The sequence below is a fragment of the Botryllus schlosseri genome, chromosome 8 (genome assembly GCF_051294905.1).
Source record: "Botryllus schlosseri isolate E-star chromosome 8, Bs_hap1, whole genome shotgun sequence".
Classification (NCBI taxonomy): Eukaryota; Metazoa; Chordata; class Ascidiacea; order Stolidobranchia; family Styelidae; genus Botryllus; species Botryllus schlosseri.
The window spans coordinates 14154805-14174072 of NC_137243.1; the positions used below are offsets into that span (position 1 = coordinate 14154805).

A 19268-nucleotide genomic window follows, 5' to 3' on the forward strand; every position below is an offset into this window, starting at 1 on the left:
AATCCCTATTGAAAACACAAAAACATCAATTCGATATTGAAAAAAGATATATTTCAAAGATGGCTTAACTACCAGAGTATTACTTAGCACAGACTTTGAAATCTTGTTTCCTAAAGGACTTCAGTTTTCGTCTGATGAAGCCATCTCTACGTTTAAATCCCGACACACGGGCAGATGCTTCAGTCACCACATTAACGTCTCTTTCCACTGTCTGGTTGTGCCAAGGAAGATTGAGCCTTAATGGTGATGACCAATGTTCCCTCTAATTTTCGACGAGTCTGCGCACACTCACCAACTCACTGCGCAGACCTTTGGACAGCAGTGCGTAACGACTAAAAAAAGGTCATCACTCCGGAGTTTTTGTGCGCAACTCAGATTTTCTGTGCGCAGAGACCGTGCGGCAGACTGTGCATTTGCGCACGTGCGCAGCTTAGAGGGAACATTGGTGATGACCAGAGTTGGATCAATTACATTATTTTCAGTTCAATTACATTACAATTACAATTACTTTCATGAATGTTTCAATTACATTACAATTACAATTACTCCAAGCTAAAAATATCAAATTACAATTACAATTACAATTACTCCTTGCATGCTTCAATTACATTACAATTACAATTACAATTACTCCTTGCATGCTTCAATTACATTGCAATTACAATTACAATTGCTGCTGTTGAACATATAATTTAATAATCATAAATTCAACCGTGCTCCTTGACAACCGTAGCGTCGTCTTTAACAACAATTCAAGTCTAGTTCAGATTGTGTAGTAATAAATGCGTTCATGTGCGTACAAGTACATAGTATGCTATGTGAGATGTCATTGTGGCGTAATATAAGCGTGTTTTGAATGCTCGGTAATTATGGCTCACGTAATTGGAAATGTAAAATGTTATTTACCTAATCTCCTATGGGTTAGGATTAGGGATAGGGTGCAGTATGTCGTTGAAAAAGTATTATAATATATGCACGTGTTGGATTTGCGTCTATAGTATATAATTAAAGTAATAATATTATTTTTATCGAGGGACGTAGGAATTAGGATGAGGAGTGAAAACAAAACCGTGCTTTGTCAGATAAGACGTTATATAATATCCAGTGGTCTGGTTAGTTAGCCAGACGAAATAACGATACAGCATCGTGATCTGAAATCGTATGGTAGATTGCCAACCCACTGATAGATGCGCAAGATGTGAGTTACGGATGAATGCAACTACAAACATACTGCAGAGCCGGCTAAAAGCAGCAAACTTTGTAGTCCTAGAGCTGGCGATCCATGCGTCCAAATTTGATGCATCTGGTATTTATCGTAAGCTATTGATGTACTAATTCCGAAAATACAAAATGAAATCTCGTCAGGGCAATGTAACTGCCCCAAAATAGCCGTTTAAGGCCGACTGCTCTGAAAAGTGAGAGCGCTGCAGCAGCATGACCACAACAATTACCAATTACGCCCAGCGATTGTTCAGAACAATGCCGATTCCCAGACTTTCACGACTATATTGGGATGGTACCATTGCCTGGAAATATACTTTTATTGCGGAATCAGTGCGACACTAGCTTTCGATTAGGACCATACATATCAAATTTCGACGCTTGGATCGCCAGCTATGGGAATATCAATTCTGCTGCTTTTAGCCGGCTCAGCAGTTCGCTTCTCGGCGTATTCAATCGTGAGTCACGTGTTGCGAATCCATCCGTTGGTTAGTAATCTAAAAATTGTATACAATGGCAGCCGAGGCCAGCATAGCGGTAAAAATTAAAAAAACTTCGCCCGCAAGGGCGCAGTCAAGGGCTTCCGCGAATGGATCCACCAAATTCCTTCTCGACATTTAAAGAGAATGCATTATAAGTCAATTGTTTTATGTTGTGCTTGTCAGGTCATAATAGCAATTTAATGTAATTGAAATTGTAATTGAGCAAAATTTTTGTCAAATTACAATTACAATTACAATTACACAAAATAAAAATGCTTCAATTACAATTACATTACAATTACATTGAAAAATGTAATTAATTACATTCAATTACAATTACAAATTACAATTGATCCAACTCTGGTGATGACCATAGTTTTTGATTGCTGGTGGCTGTTCCATATCTTTTGAATTCAAGTTGACAACTTTGTGGTATGATTTGACCCTGATGTTTATAATTGGGATTTTAAACAATCTGATTCTAGTGTCAACATTGTTTCTAGGTTTCGGTTCATTAACAAATCATCCTCCTGAAAAATCGCCATTTGGAACCTGGTATTCTGTTTGATCTGCTGATAGTTGTAATCTTGATAACTGCAAGTCTTCTGAGGCCTTCATCATCATCACCGAGCATTCCCAGAAAAACATTTTTTGGATGTGCAAAATAGGCCTTTTGTTGTAGTACAGATAGTGCAAGGTTACGAATTCGTGCATCAGAAAGCTTTGTAACACTGGAAACTATGTTGTAGAAGTTTTTAGCAACAAAAACAATGGAATTGCGCATTTTCATTTTAAACCATGACGGAAAATAAACCTCCGTGGAGAATTGAGCTAGATTGTTCAGATGGCTTGATGGATGACTCTGTCGCAACAAAGAACCTCAAAATTCGACATGTTCGATGTGTGACAGAGTCATCCACAAGCAATCTGAACTATCTTGCTCAATTCTGCACGGAGGTTTATTTTCCGTCATGGTTTAAAATGAAAATGCACAATTCCATTGTTTTTGTTGCTAAAAACTTCTACAACATAGTTTCCCATGTTACAAAGCTTTCTGATGCACGAATTCGTAACCTTGCACTATCTGTACTACGTTCGGTGAAATTGCACGACCACTAGAGGGTGCACGAGCACAAAATTATCATAGAAATTATTTTTTTGAAATATTTGGCACCACATATCAAGTGTCCGTTTTGAAATTTAAAATTTTCCATTTTTCACTCCACCCTAGTGGGGAATGAAGACTCGGAATACATCAGAGGTGGGGAATGAGAGAAAAAGGTTGACAACCAATAGCCTAATACGTGTAAGCGATTTTGATATATCTGAGCAACGGCGATAACCTTTACCGCTATACCGCGATCTTTGAAGCTTTGCAGACAAATCTAGTGTCAGACCAACTTGATTGTGACATCAAACCGACTTGCATGATACGGGAATTGGCACGTTTTTATCATCAGGCCATCTCATCATAACATGTTTGATGGGCCTGCCACTTATTGGCTATGGTACCGAACACAGGAGACTTGGGAACGATCAAGGCAACCACAGAAGATCGATAATTACGCAACTAAATTTAAATTATGCGGTAGATCTAGTGCGGTATAGCGACCAAAATTTATACCCTTCGCGATCAATACTGTAAGAATCACAGACGTAACCGATGCCGTTGCCAGCAGCAGATAGGTGGGTGGTGTGATTCCCAGCTTGAAACGTTAAATATCCAAAAATTGAAGATGATTGGCACGCGAGTTGGTAATATTTTACAAATTTTTAATATTTTATCACGCTGCATACGTAAGGTTGCCGGCCCCTGCTCTAGTTGATGATGCAGGAACCCTTTTTGTCAAAGAAGTCGTAGCCATACAACGAGTACAATCAACTGTAATGAACCAATCAAAGAGTCGGGAAGTCATGATGGCGCGAAAGTTCACTACATGGGGTTCGTCGTGTGCACCATATCTTCTGCGCGAAAAGCTTGTGTTATTTTATAACACCCCTACTACCAAGCCGTCAGATTTAGTCGCTTCGTAATGAAATGCTTAGTTAACTGTGCCAACACCTCCACGAAAGTATGTTTTTCTTGGAAATTCATACAGGAGATTACAACATAGATTTAAGATTGTGATGTTCGCCCTACTCAGTAATTACCAACATATATTTCTCTGAAAGGCATACGCCGCCACCAAAGATCCGTACATGGGTTGGGAGCCACAGGTTACCGAGCCCGGCCTAGCCTCCAGTCACCTAAACAGTGATTCGTAAGCGAGGCTCAAACGAAACCCAGGTTTTCGCTGAACAAGGGATTTGGCAAAGGTCAAGAGCCATACTGAACTCATACATCAGAAGTCACGCTGATTTTCAGTAAATACACTTATTATTATTTTTGTTTTGTGAGAATATTGTGTTTATTGGTTTTGTTCTTTTAACACTGTCGTTGATGTAGCCTACTTTGTATACTGTACTTGCACAGTATATTTCGTTCCGTGCAGTGGTATTGTATATTATACTATAGCAGGGGTCACCAACGCGGTGCCCGCGGGTCCCAGGTAGCCCGCGAGGACCAGGTGAGTAGCCCGCGAGCCTGTTCTAAAACTAGATCGAATAGCATAGCAGCATTTATCAATATTCGTCAGATTAGTACCAGTGAGCTATAAATATATACGGTAGATTGATTGATTTAGGCGTTCTTGTTTAAATCACACGAACATGTAACTTACAAATGACAATACATATATAAACACTTACAATGATGATATCAAATATCCCCAATTAAAATTAGTAATATACCAACATGTAATAGATTCACAAGATATCGAAGGCGCTGGATACAGCGCACTGCCTATACAGGCGAAATGACGGAATGCCATCCATGGTCTGGTCTTATTGAAATGGCGGGAAGTTCCATTATGGTAGCTCGACATCAAGGCAATGACAAAGTAGTAAACAACATTACTATTCGGTAGTAGATAGCCGAATATCTGCATGCCCATTACGTATTGCATCTTTTGACACAGCTTCTTTCTCTTGAAATTCATCGCAGTTTGGTACCATGTTTCTAACTTTCTGTAATCGTTGCTGCTGTCCGGTATACTGAAATCTGTCGGGTCTGGATGCTGAACAGTTGGAGATTGACATTGTAGCACTGCAAAATGACCTCCACATCAAAGCCCGTCCCATCAGGCTGCAGCAAACGTTTGGTGCCTTATGTTTACACGGAAAAGTACAGTGGTGAATGCGTAGCAGATATGAAGGTTGCAAGCGTGTTTGGTTCAACTTATCGTTGTGAATCGGACATTGACTTCATTAAAAACAAACACAGAACACGCCGCACTAAGGACATCTGGAACAGTCACTCAGAGTTGCAGTGTCAAGTTACAGTTACATACCTGAGTACAGCCCACTAGTTGATTTGATAGCATGTAATGTCAGGCTTTCCACTCACTGATAGAGAAACAGATAACATGATGTCCCGTAAAAGTGTCACATGATTTGGTTCAAAATTTGAGTTGACTGTTGTTGTATAATTTATACATACATTGTGCGAAGTAGCCTAATTTATGATTTCTTAAAAAAGCTTAGTGGCTAGCTAGTTGAAATGAGATGTTTTGATTAAAAAGACTCTCTTAGAAGTCCTACACCGCAATGTGATTCCTCCCCAGTGCTACGTCTGGTATGGGTAAACGGCGGAGTAAATGGTAGCCCGTCGCTTCGGTCAGTAACCAAGAAGTAGCTCTTGGTTGCAAAGAGGTTGGTGACCCCGGTAATATAGTAATGTAATTGTAATAGATCTGTAATGTGTTGCATTTTTTTCTTTGTTACTCATCGAAAATTTCGGGTTCGCAGAATGCCTTCCGTTTCTTTTCCGTGTAATCATGCCTGGGACGTGCAGGTGCATATGTAATGCAGATAACCTTCATCATTTGACAAGTTGGTGCGTTTTTGTTGCTGTCCGATGTAACTGAATGAGCAACATCATGTCAAATGCTAGTATTAAAAATATCAACACAGCACGACAAACGCGACCTTCCATTTACTGCCTCGATATGTGAGAAATTGACGTGACAGTATAGATATGCTTGACTCCCAAACAAGCGGAAGAAATTAGAAGTTAGGTCAGCGCTGAAACTATACGTTACAGAAAAGTTACGGGGACAAGTGTTTGGATTCGGATATCTTCCTCCGCATTTTGGCTATATGTCAATCCCGGCATATTTTAATATTTTGCTCCAGTTTATTTACGTTTACCAATACTAAGGTCACCATATTTTGAGGTCCGAAAAAGAGGACGCTTTTCAAAAATTCTGAAAGCTCCATCAGCGGAAAAGAGAACTGGGGACTTTGAAAGCTTTTCGACCGATAGTACTATGTTGACTAAAAAAAGGACATCACTTTGACTCGACTCCGGTTTTACCCGTTTTTTTACGAAACTCTGACGTTCGCTCCGTCGGGGTCGATTTTTTGATCGCGTTAGTACTTTTCCTAGAAAAAGAAGACAGATTTCCAAAGAAAAGACAACATTTAAGTGTCCTCCGAGGACACTTTCAATTTATTGAAAAAGAGGACAAATCCTCTTAAAAAAGAGAATCGGAAAACGTATGTCGACCCAGTTTCATGATCCATTATTGACTTGATTGACTATTACCTATACTTGCACTGCCGGAAGAAAGTAAAGTACCGGAGGAAGTATGCTCGGTAGCCTACCCAAAATTATATTACATACAGTCGCTTGGATGAAGCCGTATATCTGTAACTGACGTTGGTGATATTTTTGATCAATACCGCCTTCCAATATGCGCAAAGATTTCTTTTTTCGCAGAGACAAAAACAATTGTAATGTGTAGGGCTGAATCCGAGGATGTTGGCTCAACTTGTGGATGAGCTTCAGGAACAGTAATGCAACCTTGTGTAGTGTGTACACCAAGCAAATTTAAGAAAGGCTTAACGGACGAGTGCGCATTCGATCTACTTTGTAGACCATTTGTCACGATACTATGTACTTACTTTAGTACTTTTCATATCTTCATTTTCTACTCTCACTTGAAGTGTCGTTTTGACGTATCTTAGAAATCGCTTATTCGCTTCTGCTTATATTTGAGTAGAAATTTACGGCGATTCTTCCTTCTATATCAGTACCAACTATTTCGACTATACTTTGACCACCTGTGCCCACTGCACGATATAGTACCATTGTGAGTATTCGCATTCAGTGGAATCACAAACGAAATAGTCTGGATTATACTCTTTTCGTTCTATGATTTTTCAAATAGACACCTGATGAAGTTGTCTCGAGCAAGTACCTGGATTCTCCAGAGGACCATAGGACGGCAAATGACACTCGTCCATCGATGATAAAATACGAATAACAGTCAGTATTGTTTATTATAGTCACAACTGTATTTTTCACTCCAATCGTCCCAGAGACTGCAATTAAACGTTTTGTCGTTGACATTGCCTAACACAAGATTATTCACTTCGGGATCGGTAATCAAGCGAAGTGCAGGCTAGCTCCAAAATTCTCCAATCTCGACGGGTATAGGACAGTTGACCTTGCAAGTTCACAATAAATTAGGTGGCAATTCAATTTTTGAAAATATAACTAACTTCGAAAATTACCGCGCCTGTCACCCCCGATGTATCCATAAACAATAAACATATGTGGAAAAACGTTTTGGTAAAGCGGTTGGGCATACGAGCTGAAATCTTTTTAGGCGCCTTAAATCACCGGAATATCAATTTCTGTTTTGGGACTGGACATGGACATGTAAATTCGTAGCACTTGCGAAGTGACGACCAGTCGCCTTTGTCCCGTTCAGACGCGCTGAATCAGCTCTCCACGCCTTAAGTCATGACTAGCGATAGGTGGTGCTAGCAGGAATTCAGAAGAGTCGAGTAAGCGAGAGCAGCGTGATACATGTATGAATGATACATGTATGAACCTCATAGTCAACTTACAAGCTCAAGAAAAAGAAGGTTCCGCACACATAGCGTTTTCTTTGTCGGTGATGCTCCAACAAAAAAGAGAAGGTGTAAGCATTTGCAACAGTATAAAAAGGGCAAAATCGGTACAGTGTAATATATAACTGGCATTGAATCAGTCAATTAGAAATATGTATTAAAGACAGTTGAACCAAAAGCCGCAGTTACGTACGAAAATAATATATTACTGTGACTCGACAACAATCCACGGAGCAGATGCCATTTGGCATTTCAAAGACGAGAGCGATTGAATTGACACATAGTCAGATGTCCAAACAATTTCGCCAAAGCCTAATACTCACGGGATCCCCGTATCTCCAAACATGGCCCCTATACTAATTTCTTAGTTTGATGATGTTTCATACAGGCTTTCAGGCGTGCAGAGATGGCGGTCATAGTGACAATGACAGTCACATGCGAGTGATAAAACATTTGTATTGCTGTAAATTAATGTATTTCGTGTTTCTTTCTAGAGCAATTTGGAATATAATGAAAACGATACGTCATCATAATACTATTTGATATACTATGCGGAATTCGCTTTGACAGCTTGGCAATGACTGAAAACAACACAAATGCTACGCACCTGTCCAGCGCTGGAACGGAAAATACATTCAGGGGCATATGGAAAGGATTAATAGTTGTTCCGGCGCTGATGCTCGTATTTAGTGCGTGGATTATTGCCGGATTTTTTGCACACGGCCGAAGAGCTGGCATACTGAAGAAACGCTCACGGAGAGACATGAACGGAGGAATGATATACAAAGTGGGGATCGTCGTGGAATGCTTATCGCTGATTCGATTTGCTACGACTATAACAATCTATATTGCCGGTCTCAATCCTGACGCACACAGTACTTGCCAATCGATTATCTACGTTAGTGACGTCGCATTCGTTGGTCAGATTATAGCAATGTACACATTCTTGTGGTTCAGACAAAGAGCATTCTATCAGCATCCGTCGCTTGGAGGATTACTCAATAACTTCATTTCAGTATTGAGTAAGCTTAGCTTGATATTTATAGTGACGTTGGCAGCAATAACGCTAGTTCTTGGAATCTATCTGAACCGATACGAGTCAAGCATGGTTGGGTGCAGATATAAAAATCATCAAACCGTAACTCAATCCCGATTCTTTATCTACGCGGCTTTGCTGACATCGAGCCAGGCCGTAATGTTGGCGCTTTTCATACACCCGTTATATGTGCACTCCAAGTCGCTGAAGTCATTCGATTCAAACCATGACAAGAAAATCTCAACAATCAGTGATGCGAATGTCGAAAGCGGTTTGGGGTCGTTCTCACGTTCCCATCCAGACACCACGCAAAACAGCGAAAGTTTGGTGACATCGGTAACAAGTACAATTGTCCCACATGCCGTCCCGCAAAATTTGATCAATAAAACGAAAGCCAAGGTTGTAGCTGCTGTGGAATCTTTAGACACGAAATCTACCCGGGAAAACACAGTGTACGGGCTCATCAGGAGAACTCTTCTCTTGGCATGTATTTCAGTAGCTTCCGATAACATTGTTATGGGAGTTTCCGCATTTCTAGTACTCGATAATTCACCTTATTACTTAATGTGTTTATTCTTGGATGCAAATATCACGGTGAATCTCGTAATCGTAATGATGTCATTTCGCAAATGGAAGGAAATATTGCTGTTCGGTGAGCAATGCGCAAGTTGCGTATAGCAGATACTTGGACGACAGGACGCATTAGTGGATCGGGTGTGATACATTTAGCACCTATTTATACCATACGTAATGTAGTTTTGTCGAGCATTTTCATATCAGTTTGATGCTCTTTGAGAATTTCCATATACCTATATCTCTACATTGAAGTCTGAACGTCACTTGCGAAAGAAGCACGTATGAAGTTTGGATATTTCCATACCCCTCCTAGTGATACACGATGGATACTATCGGACAGAGTGTGGTCCGACGGAAGACAGAATCACACGGGGACTATATCAAAACGAGGAACTCTTATTACCTCTGCGTGATGCACTGTCCGTATTAAGACACCATTGTAGATGTGAATGGGATCAGATATACCAAAGCACTGAGACCCGAAGAGCATATAAGAATCTGCGACCATCAATTACCGACGATGTAGCTCAAATTGGAACACGGTGAGGAGACGTAATTCTACTGAGATTAAGAAGCGGCCATTGCAGACTGAATCAACATCTGCATAAGATCCGCTGTTCTGAGACTCCACTATGTCAGCAATGCAATGCAGAAGAATCTGTAGAGCACTTTTTGTTACATTGTGTGAGATATCAACATCAAAGGAGACAACTACATCATGCTGCGCGAGTCACCCGAATAAATTGGGAGTTGAAAGACGTTATAACAGATCCAACGATATTGGATAATGTTATACAGTTCGTGATATCTTCGGGACGACTTATATAGTGTAGCTAATACATGTTGTATATTCATTATTTGTATAGTCAAATGTCGTGTTTGTATATTGTCGGCTAGCTCCATATATTGAATGTGCTTGTGCATTGTGCATGTTGGTATACCAATAGAACTGAGCGATGCTGTATATATTTGGATAATGCAAATTTAATGTAAAAACAAGTATAGAAGTGGCGCACAAAACCTGTGCCGTGATAAGCGCCACTATCACGATTTTTACTTATAATAATAATAATAATAAAACGAGGAACTGACATTGCGTTCCTTGTTCGTGACGTTTCACATGACTGATAACGAAGCGCTCATGTGGCGCATTTGTTGTACTGCAAGAACACAATGCATATATAGTAAGCTTTTTAATATGTAAAATACAGTCTGTTGTATAACCGTATGTCATGCCATGGTATCATGTATCGGACGCGGCAGCGACATTACAGCGAGGGTATGCGAGTCCCCCATTCAAGAGCAGTGCGAGCCCAAATGGCAATCAGAGTTTTTCAGCAAGGCGGAGAATTCCTGTTATCCAAATTTGTTCCGAACCACGAGTTTCCATGCCCCGGTGCTATCATTGGCAAGAAGAGGGCCTACTTATCCGTCTTCAAACTGCGATCTTATCTGCATAGAATGGGGATTCACGATAATGAGCAGTGCGAAGGCTGTTTTGAATGAATTATTTACTGACGGTAACCCCTGATGAGTGCCAGCTCGAAAAGCTTCGGGATTAAATATGAACATGAGCATATCATAAAAATGTATCAATTCTAACCCTGTAGACCAGCACATTGCACACTGCACACTTTGGACACGCACAGTGCAGACTCATAAATTTCCCAATTGTTATTAAACGGCAAGGCAAGTAACAATACGAATACGAATACAATGGAGGGTTACCATAACGTCCTCTTTTAAGAGGATTTGTCCTCTATTTTGGGAACTTTGTTTAAATATAGGGTAAAATTCGAGTGAGATACAGTAAATTAGCACCGAAGTTACGCTCCGGCAACTATTTCGGGGGCTGAGCCAGAAAGTTGACTTTTTCCCGACCACAAAGTCGGGAAAAATTTACCATTTTTTCCGGATGTTACTCCACAATTGTAAGTCGAACGCATGTTGTTCAATGTTCTGTTCACACAGATAGAATGCATTGTTTTAAACCTCACGACAAGCTGGGGAAATGCATGTGCCGCAATCATTATAATGCAACAAGTTATGGCTCAAAATGCCTTAACGCGACTAGAAAGCAGTATACTCTGGCCGGCCCTGTTATATTATGGAATACAGATAACTATCCAGGGATTTCCAACCTTTTTGGTCGCGACCCCAAATTTCTATTTGAAAATGTTCCGCGACTCCTCTTTCAATTTGTCGTGCCGACTGCTGATTACTACAAAATTGGTCAGCACCTTTTCCAATACCTATATTTACGGCCTGTGTGAGAATCTGGCGACCATGCGCGCAGTTTAATAGCATGTATGCAATTATGTACACGTCAACCCCGCGCCAATAGAGACCATTATAGCAACGGATATAAGGTCTTTGGGACGATTTCTATCTCTGTCTAACCCAGGGCTGGCCAACCTTTTCAGCCAAAGGGCCACATTCGATTGACGAACTTTTGCGCGGGCCACTATCCGCGCGAAGCGCGAAAATTTTTTGAAGTTTATAGGTCAATAATATTGTCACTTGACTATATTGCGGGCCTGCTGTTTATCGTTAGGCTAAGTTTGCAAGGGCTGGGCTATTCGGCGCATGGACACATCGATATCGAAAGCTGCGAAAAAACATGCGTCAATCATTTCGTGCCTAGGTTTCATAGTCGACGGTCTTACTGCGAGCGCAAACGCAAGGTCGCATATGTTGAACGACACTTTGTCTCGTAATCACGAATATAGTTAGACTCAATCTGATACCTTGGGCGTTCTTCAATTTTCACAAAAGGGCAACAATTTTAAAAACAAGAAATCGAGTGACAACATATTGCGCTAAAAGCTTGTAGAATTTTTTTACCTTTGATAAATCTATCGCAAATTATTCTGCTTTATTGTAGTGTACGCAGATATAGGCTACCAATATGTGAATAGTTGATGGATCTGTCAATGAGTCGAAACTGATATTTTAGTCATCACATCACAAATGTTGCGGCCAGACTAATCAAATTTTTGGTTGGCCTTGCAAGTTTACAATCTGTGCAATCCATTTTTGATGATAGTAGAAATTTCGGAAATTACCTCGCGGGCCACTCAAAACCTTCTCGCGGGCCACATGTGGCCCGCGGGCCACGGGTTGGCCGGCCCTGGTCTAACCGAAGTAGTCAAGCAGTATGTCGCTTAGTTATATGCATTCCACGAGTCTGTTCACTTTAACTTGTTACGTCACAACGACGAAGCTCATTCTATCTTTCGAAGTTGGTTTGGATTTGGTGAATACTATTCAAAACAATGCTACACTCTATATCAGGGGCGGAAAACATACGGCCCGCGGGCCGGATCCGCCCCGCGACGGGATTTTGAGCGGCCCGCATTGAGTTTCTACTCTGAAAGTGAAATTGTGAAGCTCTAATATGAAAGTATAGACAAATTTTTTGCGTCACAGAATGAATCCAAGCTTGCCAGCCTGAGAATGATGGTCATGAAACTATACTTGCTCTGTTCGGGTCTATACATACATCTGCCAGCCAACATTTTCGACCATGAACATTAACAAGAAAAGGCTGCTTTCCGATATAACTAATGCTCACGTGCAGTCTTTACCAAGTGTTTCTGCGTCCGACATGCAGCCAGAGTTGAAAGAACTTGATGACAACTTTGTTCGACCGCAAATGTATTATTGACTTCAACTGCTATTGAAGTACATTTCGTTAATAAATTCATTGGTACATTTTTGGTCTCTATATGCTTTAAACTTTATGTTTACATTATATACGATATGGTCGTTCGACGAATAAAGCCGCGATTATAATGTAACGCTTCATCAATCCGGCCCGCCAAGTACTTAATTTTTTCCATCCTGCCCGCTGACTAAAGAAGTTGCCCGACCCTGGTCTATATCCAATAGGGTTGCTCAAAAATAACTTTTTTCAACCAAATTTCACTCGCTTAGTGATAATATTGTCAGGTTGCTACACACCAAATTTGGGTCAATTCCGACCAGTAAAGGCCGTGCAATCTTGAATACAAATTTCGAATATTTTTGATTTTATAGTATTTACGGTGAAAAATGTCGACACTTCGATATGACCAAATATCGTGTTCCTGGCATGCCTGAAGGAAGAGTGATGCTTTTTCTCACGCGTTTACATCTTGATAAAGGCCTGTGATCGAGTTTGGCCGATGAAATTGCTAATATATAAAAAATGCATGTGACACTGATAAGCTGTAACTCCAATGAAAAACGCACGCGTTTACATAAAGTCCTGTGATCAAGTTTGGCCGATGAAATTGCTAATATATGAAAAATGCATATGACACTAATAAGCTGGAACTACATTGAAAAACGATAGTGATATACATCGCATATGAATACTTTCAGCACTGAAATCCGAAACCATAAAGAGAAAATAAATTGCCAAGCAGGTAAAATACAGTAAATATATATTTCCCAGACTAGAACGATATCTTTTGTCTCACCAGTGTGAATTTCACATAATCAGAGCAAATGAGCTTGTGGATAATAGCACTCCGCACTCCACAATAAATCGCATTGCCGTATTACTAGGCTAAGTGAAGACCATTGTATGGAAATACAAAAATCAATAATCAGGAGATGATATTTTCATCCGATCAAGACACACACAACGTACAATGCGATAAGACACCATGCGATGTAATGAACATATAGGACAGTGGTCGGGAACCTTTTTTGTCCGAAGAGCCATATTGGCACTATTTTTCCATCTCAACTCGCAAAGAGCCATACATGTCAATCAACTGTTACGTCACAATTGAAAATTCGGGACGTCATGGTAGCACTAATTCGAACTCACTACATGGGATTCCTCGTGTGCGCCATATTTTCTCAGTAAAAACTGGTATTTATTGTTCGAAAATAAAGCTCGAAAAGAGAGGTAAGGCACAGACGGGCCAAGCCTCACCATTGATAACGCAATTCATCGTAAGTAGCTTAGAATTTATTACAACTGATATTAATCGAATGGGACTGTCACACTGAATCCGAAAATCTAAATATTTATCGACTTCTCAGTTCTCAAAGTATTCGGCGGTAACATAACGTTGCGCAACACGCCTACATTTTATCGCCGGTATACTATACGCGGATCTATACTTACCAATCAAGAACGTGGATAGCTATGACGTTGTTTATAATTCGAGTTTGTAATACTCACATCCATAACAGTTCATTTTGCGCCGTAGATCAGTAAGACAATGCGTATTTGAAAACTGCGTTTTGAAATGGACGTCGCCAATGCTCTTTGATTCATCAACGTATCGCACAATTCAAGATTTCGAGCCGGGTACATAGCAGTGTTGGGATGACTCACACCTTTTTCGTATGACTTGACTTTACTCGAGTCACTTTGCTAAAATGACTTGACTTGACTTGACTCGGCGCGTCAGAAATATGGATTGACTCGTGACTCGGAGCAAAATTCACGAGTCAATTTCAAGTCATCAAGTAATCGGTGTCGATAAAAATCACTGTTTCTTCCATATGTTCGGATTGTTCGCGAAACGGTGATGTAACCCGTGAAAGCGACCAATCATTCAATGATCGTGTGTTTCACTGAGCCTCCATTGTTCTCACATAAATAAAATGACCACAAACGTAGTGATTGAAGCTTACAGCTTACGTTGTCGTAAACTGCTAGTGAAGTAATTTAATAGCATAATATTCATTTCAGTTTTCTATTCTCATACCTTGGCCAAACCTCTTGTTTTATTGAAATTGAATTCGAATATAGTTTATATGCTCCTCAACCATTGGCGCAGGCTCGAATTTTATCATATCAATGTGTGAATGGATAATGTATTGCATCTTACCAATTCGTTTCTCTATTTTGGCTGATAACTATAAACTGAGGGTATGCAATCACTTACGTTTAGTTTAATAGCAGTTCTGCGTATATGTGAGCGATACAGCGCCTTCTTGCGTGTATATTTAACTCTATATCCATTCATCGGTTCAGAATCAATAACCGCATCAATCTGTATTTCAGACAGCCAGCATGACGTAGGCATGCCTCATACTTCGAAAAGGCAACTTGACTTGAATTGTGACTTGACTCGTGACTTGACTTGACTTGACTTGACTCGACTAGACTCGAGTCACCTCCAAACATCAAGTGACTTGACTTGACTCGAGTCACCTTCGAAAATCGATTGACTTGTCTTGACTCGAGTCAAATTATGCAATGACTCGAAATGACTCGTGACTCGAAGGTAGTGACTTGATCCCAACACTGGTACATAGAATTCGCGAGTGATGTTGGCCGCCGGCGTGACAGTAACATAAATTTGATGATTTTGAAAAGAGGGGGTCCGAGCCTATAAACCTGAAGACTACATTGTCTTTACTTCTCAAATACATGTTTGTACTGTCAGGATAATAATTATTCTGGCCGTGATGAAAATTTACCAACAAGTCGCTGCAATATTGATTAATTCAGTACAATAATACATATTTGGCAAAGAGCCATATCTTATACCCAAAACAGCCGTAGGCTCCCGACCACTGATATAGGAGGATGCCGAACGACGCGCAGTTACGGTCTTTTAAACTGACACCCACCTCGGCCTAGTGCCCAATGTTACAGTTCATTTTCAATGTTGATCTTTATGCCGAGGCTCTTACTAGCTCTTCCCATTCCTTGCTAGTGCTTTCTTTCATCGAGTCTTTTTTCACTACGAAATCTTGGGGATGATATGAAGTTGTTCAGAAGATTTATTGATATGAGGAAGATATGTGATCATTATTATCAACCAACTGGTAACATGACATACCTCAAGCATCCCATTGTTGGTTGGAGCGAGTTCACTACGGTACATATAAATAGCCTATGATGATGCCGATAATGCCTCATCATTCGTATTTCGCCTTGTGGAGGTATATAGGAGTAGTGACAAGCAAATATCATAACGCATTGCGAAGAAAACAGCCCAAACGTCGTAAAATTTACATCGGCACGTCAAAAGATACTTTCGGGTATCGATATTAACCTGGGAAATATATTTTGCTGTATCTTACCTGTGCGTCAGTTCATTTTCTCTTCATGTTGCCCGATTTCAACCCTAATATAGTATTTTATTTGCTAATATATATCACCATCGTTCTAACAAGACTACTTCAATTTCGTTGACTCATTTCCGGCAAATCAGTGTCAAATTAATTTTTCATGAATTAGCAATTTCATTATCTCAACTCTATCACAGCCCAGTATCAAGATGTAAACCCGGGGAAAAAAGCATCACTTTTCCTTCAGGCATGCCTGGAAGATGATATTTGGTCATATCAAAGTGTCGAAATTGTTCACCGTAAATACTATAAATTCAAAAATGGTCGAAATTTCAATTTAAGATCACACGGCTTTTACTAGTCGGAATTGGTCCAAATTTGGTGTGTAGCGTTTTTTCAGGCAACCTGACAATTTTATCATTGGGCAAGTAAAATTTGGAAAAAAAGTTATTTTTGAACAACCCTAATATCCAAGAGTATAAGCCAGGGCCGTAGGTCCCGGTTCTGACGTCCAGCCTTTTTAGGCACAGGGCCACGTGCGGTGGACAAATGATTGCGCGAGCCACTTGAGTTTTGATGACCTATTTTTAGTCATCAGCTATAGCAGGGATGGGCAATAGGGTGGAGTGAAAAAAAGATCTCCCTGTCATTGAAGCTGTACCGTCTGATCTCACAATAGCTGGGTTTTTGCAGAGGTCGGTGTTGGAAATAAACTGATATATTTCTTGCCAAAATACGACCTTTTCCATTGGGAGGTGACAAGTGACTGAGGTAATACTCACCTGGTTCTTCTACTAAAACAATATGTTCCTCCAGCTCTGTTGTCATAGAGAATTCTCAGTGGTTGCCTCAACCATATTTAAAGTGTCATGTTTTCTTCCGTCGAAGTAGAGTCCATACACATGATTTAAGTTTTCTGCTTCTCTTCTTTGAATTTCTTTTCTGCACCTTTCTCTCTCTCCTCGTTATTTGCCGTGATCTACCACAAACGAATCACTTTTTTAGATGATTATTCCAACATATTGCAATACACAAGTTGGAGCAGCAGCTCCTGTAAGGTCCAATACATCATACCGTTCACAAACGCTTGCCCTGTTGATCCCCAACACATGCTTTTGGTTTGATGGTTGAGCACCTCCCATAAAAGTTGAATCATTACCAGAAGATGTTGATTAAGATTGCATTGACTCTGAATCACTTTGATTAAAGCTGAATTGCCCAATAGAAGTGCTGGCACCTGCATTAGAAGCACCGGGTTGTTGGATTGAGCTTGACTGCCTTCGAAATCTTTTGTCAGCTGATGAAAGAGACACAGCGTCAACCAAACATTTGCCCTTGCGCTCTGCTTTTTGATCTTCAAATCCTTCGGTGCCATCCTTAAGCCACATTGGAGTGAAATTTCATCTCTCTGTTTGCTATCGCAGCAGAAGATGCCAAAAAGCTTATCAATATCTTGCAAGAACGTAGTTTCCATTTCTTTATAAGAATTTGATGTTCTAGATTTCTTGTGATACTGAGTTAGTTGACTAAATTTCAATATCAGTTGATTGACTTTTCGCGCGATAGGAAACTCATTTATGGAAAATACATTGTACCAAATCCAATGGTCATGTAGCTCCTTTGCAACTATGAAGAAAGTTCAATCATGCTCTCTACTATCCAAATTGTACTAGGTTGATATAAAAATCAACTGATAAGTCCTTCAAACAAGATTTTGTTATTAAAGCAGCAATGTAACAAACAGTCACATGCTAATCGGCATTGCAAATTTGGTACAACCATCCAACACTTTTAATGGCGGTCTAAAAATCGACAATTTGCTTGTAACTTTTTTTCTGTACATTTTCAGGACAAAGTTCTATGGAAGTGAGATAGAAATATGTTGCTTCCGCAGATTTTAAACCCAAAACTGGCTTTCTAGCATAAGCGGTTATCAGGATATGGCAAAATTAGCTATTTTCGACTCGTTTGGTGAATTAGCTCGGCCACTAGAGGGCGTAAGAACCTGAAATTATGATAGAAGTTATTCATTTTTGATTTGGGACCAAATATCAGAGGCACTTTTTGAAATTCAAAATTTTATTTTTTTCACTCCACCCTAGTGGGCAAACTGCGGCTCGTTCAGCCTTTGATTGCGACTCTTTAATGATTGCACTGCACATGCGTTTCGCCCTTTTGCTAGAGGCGTTTAACCAGATTATAAATTGATGCATCTATCGCGTATTAACAATATGCATATTGTCTTCCGTAAATTCTCATCAGCACTTGAAGGAACTACTCCGGACTGTTTAGACGCCACACCAGCATGATTTAAAACACCTTGCAGACCACGCGGAGACGCACAGTATGACAACTCAATAGTAAACTTCATTCGATAGCCTACATTGTATTGTGACGTCATAAGTTGGTATTTTTTCAATTTTTGTGTTGTGGCTCTTATAAAGCTAAGATTTTTGATATGCGGCTCCCGCATGAAGCAGGTCTGCCAACCCCTGAGCTATAGTTACCACATGGTAATGAGGCCGTAATTAAGAATGGACACTCGACAGAACGCGCACTGAGCCAAAATCTTCCAATCCACGATATATCGATTCAAGACTTTTTACAAGGTGGTGTCATAACATTATGGTTAAGATCCAAACCATGTATATCGTTGTATCGGGCATGCACAATAAATCGAGTAAAACCGAATCGTGAAACACTGTGGTTAAGGCACAATTTATTATAACTTTATGTACGAAAATGGTATTGTGGTGACTACCATTGAAGTCATTGCATGGCTGTGCCCTTTGATACTTTTCTCGCATCGGTTTTTAAGGTTACTTACCGAAAATTAATTTTGTCTATATAAAAATCATTAACTTTTATGATAATAATAATAATATTCGTCAGATTACATTTTCATCCGAGAAAGATACACAATGTTCAATGTGATACACGAGACACTATGCAATATAATGAACCGAGAG

At 40.0% G+C, this 19268-nt stretch overlaps 1 protein-coding gene and 1 long non-coding RNA gene across 2 annotated transcripts in view; one reads left to right on the top strand and one right to left on the bottom strand.

Moving 5' to 3' along the window:
• The window catches only part of LOC145444270 (uncharacterized), a 244724-nt gene that overhangs the window by 156315 nt on the left and 69141 nt on the right, over window positions 1-19268 (bottom strand). The window lies entirely within an intron of this gene.
• Window positions 8013-10693, top strand: LOC145444116 (uncharacterized). The gene has a single exon (XM_080322044.1). The coding sequence runs from the start codon at window positions 8239-8241 to the stop codon at window positions 9373-9375; it is 1137 nt and encodes a 378-aa protein (XP_080178170.1). The 5' UTR covers window positions 8013-8238; the 3' UTR covers window positions 9376-10693.